We start from the raw sequence: 9,834 nt of genomic DNA, 5'->3' as shown, positions 1-9,834 counted from the left end.
AAAAAAAAAAAAAAAGAATTTAAAAGTTAATTTTTCAACTTTTGTTATGCTTTCTTTTCCATGTTTTTATAACAAGTACCACTTTTATAATAAGAAAAAAAGGCTGGGTGCGGTGGCTCATGCCCGTAATCCCAGCGCTTTGGGAGACCAAGGTGGGCAGATCACTTGAGGTCAAGAGTTCGAGACCAGCCTGGCCAACATGCTGAAACCTCGTCTCTACCAAAAATACAAAAATTAGCCGGGTGCGGTGGCACACATCTATAGTCCCAGCTACTCGGGAGGGTGAGGCAGGAGAATCACTTGAACCCGGGAGGTTGCAGTGAGCCAAGATTGTGCCACTGCACTCCAGCCTGAGGTCAGGAGTTCAAGACCAGCCTGGCTAACATGGCAAAACCTGGTCTCTACTAAAAATACAAAGATTAGCCAGGTGTGGTGGCAGACGCCTATAACTCCAACTACTCAGGAGGCTGTGGTGGGAGAATTGGTTGAACCTGGGAGGCAGAGGTTGCAGTGAGCTGAGATCACGCCATTGCACACCAGCCTGGGTGACAAGAGTGATATTCCGTCTCAAAAAAAAAAAAAAAAAAAAAAAGTTTTGTTTACTAAAATTGGAGGGTCATTTTGAGTTAAAGAAAACAAAATGATGCACAGGGAAAAGCATGAAATCTGGTGTCATATTGAACTGTATCTAAAGCTTGGCATCACTACTAATTTTGACAATTCATTTAATCTTGCCAAGCTTCAATTTCCTTAACCTTATAGCAGGTATAATAATACTTACATCGCCGGGTGCGGTGGCTCATGCCTGCAATCCCAGAAGTTTGGGAGGCTGAGGTGGGCAGATTACCTGAGGTCAGGAGTTCAAGAGCAGCCTGGCCAACATGGAGAAACCTCATCTTTACTAAAAATACAAAAAGTTAGCCAGATGCAGTGACAGGTGCCTGTAATCCCAGCTACTCAGGAGGCTGAGGCAGGAGAATCGCTTGAACCCGGGAGGCAGGGGTTGCAGTGAGCCGAGATCGCACCATTGTCCTCCAGCCTGGGCGACAGAGTGAAACTCCATCTCAAAATAATAGTAATAATATGTCAAGGAACTGTTGCAAGGCTTAAGGAGGTAATATGTATAGTTCAAAATATGGCACATAGCTAATACCCAGTATTTAATAGTTATAAAATGATGAATGAGTGTAAAGAAAAATTTCATTTCAACATTAATCAATGAACTGATACTTTGAGCATTTAATACTTGCTAATCTTTAATAAATGATAAGTCTTTTGGGAAAAGCACTTGTCTCGTAAGTAACTGATTAAAATGACATATTTAAGTTTAACCTATTACTGAAAGTGCAAGTGTTTTATTTCTTTTTAGATAAAGGATTTATCTTCAGACACGCTTCTCCAACAGCATGATGATTTGGATTTGGCTTTGGATAATTGTTATAGTGGAGATACAGTAATAATTTTTCCAGGAGAATATCAAGCTGCAAATCTTGCTTTGTTGACAGATGACATCATTATAAAGGGTTAGCAGGGCATCCTTTGTAGTTTTTTTACAGCAATGTATACTGGACAAATTGTGTATTCTAAACATGCTTAATGAAATCATAAGAAATTACAATAGAATTTATGTTTTACAAAAATCCTTTATATTCCTTTTACAATTAAGACATGTTCATCATATTTTCTATTAGCTCCATTTATATTTTTTACCAAAACCACTTTTTTCTTATCTATCTTTACTGCTTTTCATATCACTTTACTAAGAAAACCCAGATGTAATGCTATATTAAAATATGCTCATCATTTTCTCAAAAAGGCCAGTATCACATGCTAACTCACCAAAACAGAAGTAGAAAAGCAGAATTTACTAAATTTCTTTTAGGTCCTGAACATATTTAGAAACTTTCTCTTTTTGACTTTGAAGTAAGAGTATTCTCATTGTCTAACCAACAACAACAGCAACAACAAAAGAAGGACATCCCAGCACTTTGGGAGGCTGAGGCAGGTGGATTGCTAGAGCCCTGGAGTTTGGGACCAGCCTGGGCAACATAGTGAAACCCCATCTCTACAAAAAAATTCAAAAGTTAGCTAGATCTGGTGGTACACACCTGTAGTCCCAGTTACTTGGGAGGCTGAGGTGGGACAATCACGTGAGCCCAGGTTGCAATGAGCCATGATCAAGCCACTGCACTCCAGCCTGGGCAAAAGAGCAAGACTGTCTCAAAAAAGAAAAAGATTACACTATAGTTATGTAGCTACTATATTATTTGTTAAAAATATGTGAAGTTGGGCACTGTACTATGCACCTGTAGTCCCAACTTACTCAGGAGGTGAGGCAGGAGGATCACTTAAGCCCAGGAGTTCGAGACTAGCCTGGGCAACATAGCGAGACCCGTCTCTAAAAATGCACACACACACACACACACACACACACATACACACACACACATGCACACACTGAAAAACTTTAGTAACAGCAGTATTATTGAATGACTAAAAGGCCTTAAAATGGGAGATTACTGATTTAATGTATTTTTATGCCTATGAATCAGGAGTTGGAAAGAGAGAGGAAATTATGATTACTTCTGAACCTTCTCGTGACAGTTTTGTGGTGTCCAAAGCTGACAATGTGAAACTAATGCATCTATCTCTGATACAACAAGGGACGGTTGATGGTATCGTGGTGGTGGAGTCTGGTCACATGACTCTTGAAAACTGCATATTAAAATGTGAAGGAACAGGAGTGTGTGTTCTTACAGGGGCTGCTTTGACAATTACAGACAGTGAAATAACTGGTGCCCAGGTATTTCATTCTTTAAAAAGTATGGCTTTATATGACTATAGATAACAGCTTTGAGTGATCTTAATATACAAATAAAGGGTAGCAATTTTTTCATCTTTTAGTGGAATTCTAATTAAACTTAGTAACTGGTAGACATCAACAAAATGAGTACTAGAATGTCATAGTACGTTTAGGAAAAATGAAATGCTAGGTCCAAAGTAAAGAATATTTAGCTTTGTTTTATAAGTGTGACTTTTTAAAATCTGGAAAACAGTGGCTATAACATAAATCATGAGTCAATCATTTGATAGTTTATCTTTAAAGAAATAAGACATGTAAGTTATCAGATGTTGCTGTTAGATGATGTGATTAGTTCTGACAGCTTCTGAATAATCAGGACATAAAAAACTTGAGGCCAAGTACAGTGACTCACTCCTGTAATCCCAGCACTTTGGGAGCTGAGGTGGGAGGATCACTTGAGCCCAAGTTTGAGACCAGCCTGGGCAACACAGAAAGACCTTGTCTTTAATAATAAATAAATAAATAATTAAAAATTAAGAGCTTGAGTCTTTAGATAATAATCACAAAGATCATTGAAGGACTGGAGAATTGAATGAGAAAAGGATTAAAGTTTTTTTTTGAGACGGGGTCCTCACTCTGGTTGCCCAGGCTGGAGTGCAGTGGCCCAGATCTCAGCTCACCTGCAAGCTCCGCCTTCTAGGTTTACGCCATTCTCCTGCCTCAGCCTCCTGAGTAGCTGGGACTTACAGGCGCCCGCCACCTCGACCGCTTAGTTTTTTTTTTTTTTTTTTTTTTAAGTAGAACGGGGTTTCACCATGTTAGCAGGGATGGTCCTCGATTCCTGACCTACCTTCGTGAATCCCACCTGTCTCGGCCTCCCAAAGTGCTGGGATTACAAGGCTTGAGCACCGCGCCCGGCCAAAAGCACCTTTTTAAAGAATTTTTTTTATTCCACTAAATGAGGAAATAATACTTTAGTGGCATTACGTGGATTTACAGTAACGATATAAATTTTCATAACTATTGGAACAATTGCTTAAAAAGGTTTTGGACTCCTTTCGTAGAGAATCATTGGGTGGAGAAGAATAAGGTAAATGGATATATGACCTCAAACCTTCCTAATCCTAATGATTCCTCTAACATTTAAATTTTCAATATTTTTAAATATATCTTTACAATTAAAGTTGCTATGCATGATCATGTATTGTTCATGTAATCTTAATGTTTATATGGTAATGCAGAATTACAATTTTCAAATCTAAAAGAAGATTTTGAGAGAGATTTGTGTATCTATTTTTGTAGATAGTTTTATTTTGCTTTTAATTTACAGGGTGATGGTGTTGAACCTGTATCCTGGAAGCATAGCCATTTTGGGAAAGAATGAAATTCATCACTGTAATAACCTCAGAACCAGGACAGTTCAAGAAAGCACCTTAGGTTGGAAGTTAATATGAAGGTATTATCTTATTTCTTGATGTAGCATTGTTATGAAGAATGAAGTAAATATAAGTAATAAAATACCAGTTTTAGTCTTAAAAGGTAGTCCTAAATATTATCATTGATTTTTGGAAAAGAATAGTACAATAAAAAATATAGTTAAATAATGGCTGATGGGAAATAAGTTTTAGCCTTACCTAATTAACATAATTTGTACTTAAACTCTGCAAATAACTCTGAATATGAGCAAATGGGGATTAGATTTTCTCTAAAGACATTTTAGATGTTTTTCTTGATCAGAATCTGTAATACATTTTTTTATTTCAAATTACAAAGAAAGCAATTAAGAATAATAATATATTCAAGAAGCATTTGAGGCCGGGCGCGGTGGCTCAAGCCTGTAATCCCAGCACTTTGGGAGGCCGAGACGGAGCGGACACGAGGTCAGGAGATCGAGACCATCCTGGCTAATACGGTGAAACCCCGTCTCTACTAAAAATATACAAAACCAAGCCGGGCGACGAGGCGGGCCGCCTGTAGTCCCAAGCTACTCGGGAGGACTGAAGCAGGAGAATGGCGTCAAACCCGGGAGGCGGAGCTTGCAGTGAGCTGAGAGCCGGCCACTGCACTCCAGCCTGGGCGGAAGCAAGACTCCGTCTCAAAAAAAAAAAAAAAAAAAAAAAAAAAAAAAAGAAGCATTTGAAGTCTTACTTTCAAAGTTGTGTTAATGAATTTAAGCTAACCAATTAAAACATTAACAGCAATAATTTTCTAGTGAATTGTCTTCCATCCTTTCTGCTTCTATAAATCCTGTCTTTCTAAGTCCCTCTCTAGGGCTTGTGTAGTTAAAACTTTTATGTTAATGAAGTTTTTTCTAGAACATTCTAACTCTTTGTTTTATGAACGTACATTTTGTCTCTCAAATCAGATTTATAATTATCTAAGGGCAGGGAATTGGTATTATATATTACTAGTAGCCTCCCATCCCTGTATGATTCTGGACGCTAAGTCAGATATTTGATTGAAAATAAGGTTACAAGGCCAGGCACGGTACTCACGCCTGTAATCCCAGCCACTCATTGGGAGGCTGAGGAGGGCAGATCGCGAGGTCAGGAGATCGAGACTATCCTGGCTAACATAGTGAAATCCCATCTCTACTGAAAAAACATCACCAAAAATTAACCACCCGTGGTGGCACAATGCCTGTAGTCCCCAGGCTATTCGGGAGGCTGAGGCAGGAGAATCCCACTTGAACTCGGGAGCGGAGGTTGCGGTGAGCCAAGTAGCACACCACTGCAACTCCAGCCTGAGGCGACAGATCAAGATCTGTCTCAAAAAGAATAAAAAAGAAAAGAAGGTACAAATGAGGTAAAGGGAGCACGTTTTAAAATCTTTTTTTTTTTTTTTTTTTTTTTTGAGAGGGAGTCTTATTCCATCGCCCAGGCTGGAGTGCAGTGGCGGATCTCAGCTTCACTGCAAGCTCCCGCCTCCCAGGTTCACGCCAATTCTCTCTGTTTCGTGCCTCAGCCTCCCGAGTAGCTGGGACTACAGGTGCCCACCACCTCGCCCACCACCTCGCCCGGCTAGTTTTTTGTATTTTTTGGTAGAGACGGGGTTTCACCGTGTTAGCCAGGATGGTCTCGATCTCCTGACCTCGTGATCCACCCGTCCCGGCCTCCCAAAGTGCTGGGATTACAGGCTTGAGCCACCGCGCCCGGCCGCAGTTTTAAAATCTTTGATTTGTCTTAAAACATTTTTTCTGTTCTTAAATATTTTTCAATTTTTCAGTGGTCCTTGAATGTTAGCAAGCATCAGAATCATTCTTGCAGAGGTCCACTCTGCTTTCTGATTCAGCAGGTCTAGGGTAAAGCAGAGAATTTGTTTTAGTAACTTCCTAGGTGATGCTGGTACTGCTGGTTGAACTCACACTTTAAGAATCAGATTCCTGATACTCAAAGTGTGAGCCGTGGACCAGCAGCATTGGCATCATCTGGTAGTTTGTTAGAAGTTGAGAATTTTCAGCCCCACGCCAGACTATTTGAACAAAATGTGGTCTTTAACAAGCTCCCAAATGAGATATATGTAACATTAAAATTTGATAAATATGGTTTATAAAATCTGATAAGATCTGGCCTCTGCTTTCTCCAACTTAATCTCCTTCCAATCTTCCTCTTATACATTATATTCGAGCCACACTGGCTTTGTTTGTGTTCCCAGAAATTATTAACCTTGTTCTGACTGTTACCTTCACCTGAAGCACTCTTTTTTTGTTTGTTTGTTTGTTTGTTTGAGATGAAGTTTCGCTCTTGTTGCCCAGGCTGGAGTGCAATGGCGCGATCTTGGCTCACCGCAACATCTGCCTCCCAGGTTCAAGCGATTTTCCTGCCTCAGCTTCCTATGTAGCTGGGATTACAGGCATGCGCCACCACGCCCAGCTAATTTTGTATTTTTAATAGAGACGGGGCTTCTCCATGTTGGTCAGGCTGGTCTCGAACTACTGACCTCAGGTGATTTGCCCGCCTCTGCCTCCCGAAGTGCTGGGATTATAGGGGTGAGCCACCACACCTGACCTGAAGCACTCTTTCTATAGACTTTCTTATTACTATCTGAATGTGATCGTCCCTCTTCAAAGAAGCCTTTAATGTAAAGAACACTCAAGTGGTAACCTCTCCCCACCCAGTCATACTATCACATTACCTGATTTTCTCCAACTCACGTATTATTTGAAATTATTTATTTTCATGTTTATTATGTTATGAGAGGTTGACTTCACGGGTTGTATCCCCATACAGAATTAGTTGTTTTTGTCAATAACTGATAAAAGTAAATTGAAAACTTCATTTAATATTTTCTTACACTTACTTTTTTTTCTTTTTCTTTTTGTGGAGAATGGGGTCTTGCAATATTGCCCAGGCAGGTCTCGAACTCCTGGGCTCCAGCTATCTTTCTGCCTCTGCCTCCTTAAGAGCTGGGATTACAGGGCGTGAGCCACCACACCTGGCTCATTTAATATTTTCTTATTGGCTGGGCGCGGTGGCTCACACATGTAATTCCAGCGCTTTGGGAGGCCAAGGCGGATGGATCATGAGGTCAGGAGCTCGAGACCAGCCTGGCCAAAATATTGAAACCCTGTCTCTACTGAAAATACAAAAATTAGCCAGGTGTGGTGGCACACACCTGTAGTCCCAGCTACTTGAGAGGCTGAGGCAGGAGAATCACTTGACCCGGGAGGCAGAGGTTGCAGTGAACGGAGGTTGCGTGAGCGAAGACCGTGCCATTGCACTCCAGCCTGGGCGACAAAGCAAGACTCCATCTAAAAAAAAAAAAAAAAAACTTTTTTTTTTTGAGACAGAGTCTCACTCTGTCGCCCAGGCTGGAGTGCAGTGGCATGATCTCGGCTTACTGCAACGTCCGCCTCTTGGGTTCGAACAATTCTCAGCCTCAGCCTCCTGAATAGCTGGGATTGCAGGCACCCACCACCACGCCCGGCTAATTTTTTTTTTATTTTTAGTAGAGACGGGGTTTCACCATCTTGGCCAGGTTGCTATTGAACTCCTGACCTCGTGATCCACCCACCTCAGCCTCCCAAAGTGCTGGGATTACAGGCATGAGCCACCGCGACCGGCCAAAAAAATTCTTATTCAATATTTTTGTAGTTAATATTACGTTAGTTGGTGTCATGAAAATAGCACTTAACACTTGTTCAAAATTGAGAGTCTTGGTTGCTTTAAAAAATCTGTTAATCCAAGAATAAAGTCTAAGCTAATTTTTATATGTTCATTACTTCATTTTTTAAATAAAATTATTGAAAAACTAATTTCCTCAAATAATTTAATAGGTTCTTCCAGCACCCAAATTGAAGATGACAAATAATCATATTTATAGCAACAAAGGCTACGGAGTAAGCATTCTTCAACCAACGGAACAGTTTTTTATTGTAGCAGAAGAAGCTCTCAACAAAAGGGCTGCTTCAGGAGATAAAAAAGATGATAAAATGCTCTTCAAAGTAATGCAAAACCTGAATCTGGAAATGAATAATAATAAGATAGAAGCAAACGTCAAGGGGGATATCAGAATAGTCACAAGTTAAAGCATCTGAATTGATGTTAAAGTTTTATATTTCACAAATTTGTTTAATAAATGATTCTCATATCCCACTGAAATGGTAGTTTCAATTCAAAGCTTAATTAAAAAATATTTAAATATCATAATGCTTTCATTGAATGATTCATTTTAACATATTTTTAAAATAATAGCTTTATTAAGATGTGGTTCACATGCCATAAAATTCACACATTACAAAGTGTACAATTCAATGATATTAGTATATTTTTAGTATATGGTACAGTCATCACTATTTAATCCAGAAACAAATATGGTTTTAAATATTGCTTTCTAATACTCCTCCAATAAAAAGCATTAGGTGTTCTATATAGATAAAAGACAAAATTTAATTTATAGCTAATTCCCAGTAACCAGAATAAGATAATATGTCATACATTAAAATAGGATAGTTTCTTTAAACTCATTCTTGTAGGTATACATTTTAGAAGAAAAAAGTGAAAAAAAGAAAAAAATAGGATAGATTCAACAGCAAAAAACAAGGAAATCCAAAATAAGAGAGGTAAACAGTATAGAAACGTATTTCTCCCTCATAGTCAAGAAGCGCAGAGGTATTCAGTATAGGGCTAAGAGATGTTCCTTGTGGGAACGCATCGTAGGGCTGGGAGGTAGGTATGTAGGTAGATAGGTGTTTTGCGTTGTCAGAAATTCAAGTTTCTTCTATATTGTTTCATGATTATAAGATTACCATGAAAAATCACCATACGATCCAAGACAGCAATTGGTAATCAAGCTTGCATGTCTGGTTTTCAGCCAGCAGAAGGGAAAGAACCTTTCTTCAAAGTTGCACACATTATTTTGACTTTCATGCTTCTACCTAGAATGTAATTACATGGGTACACTTAGCTGCAAATGAGAAATATAATCTTTACATTGGTCGGTCATGTGGCCTCTAAAATAGAGAGTTGATTTTCTAAGACACAACGAATAGTCTTTTTCCCAAAGCAGAGCTTATGTTGACTTCAGAATACAAAAAGAAATAAGCACTCAGGCTTAAATACTTAAACTTTTGACTTTTACTTCATGTTATCTGTAACCTAACAAAGGTTACGCTGAATTGCCATAAACAATCATCTTCTGAGACTGAGAATTGATCATTTCTCTGTGTGTGTGTGTGTGTGTGTGTCTGATGGAGTCTCGCTCTGTTGCCCAGGCTAGAGTGCAGTGACGCGATCTCGGCTCACTGTAAGCTCCCCCTCCCGGGTTCACGCCATTCTCCGGCCTCAGCCTCCTGAGTAGCTGGGACTACAGGTGCCCGCCACCACCACACCCGGCTAATTTTTTGTATTTTTAGTGGAAACAGGGTCTCTCCGTGTTAGCCAGGATGGTCTCAATTTCCTGACTTCATGATCCGCCTGCCTCGGCCTCCCAAAGTTCTGGGATTACAGGCATGAGCCACCGTGCCCGGCCGATCATTTATTTTTAAAAGGGCATGATTGTTCTTCAGTGTTTCATTAAACAGCACTTTTTTA

At 39.6% G+C, this 9,834-nt stretch overlaps 1 protein-coding gene across 1 annotated transcript; it reads left to right on the top strand.

Moving 5' to 3' along the window:
- Window positions 1–4,130: 4,130 nt before the first annotated feature.
- SHCBP1L (SHC binding and spindle associated 1 like) lies at window positions 4,131–8,448 on the top strand. The gene is made up of 2 exons (XM_017848123.1): window positions 4,131–4,259; window positions 8,079–8,448. Exons 1-2 carry the CDS (start codon window positions 4,254–4,256, stop codon window positions 8,328–8,330), a joined length of 258 nt encoding a protein of 85 aa, XP_017703612.1. The 5' UTR covers window positions 4,131–4,253; the 3' UTR covers window positions 8,331–8,448.
- Window positions 8,449–9,834: the final 1,386 nt, after the last annotated feature.

The sequence above is a fragment of the Rhinopithecus bieti genome, unplaced genomic scaffold (assembly GCF_001698545.2).
Source record: "Rhinopithecus bieti isolate Rb0 unplaced genomic scaffold, ASM169854v2 scaffold_27006, whole genome shotgun sequence".
Taxonomy (NCBI): domain Eukaryota; kingdom Metazoa; phylum Chordata; class Mammalia; order Primates; family Cercopithecidae; genus Rhinopithecus; species Rhinopithecus bieti.
This window is presented reverse-complemented; position numbering and strand designations above follow the sequence as displayed.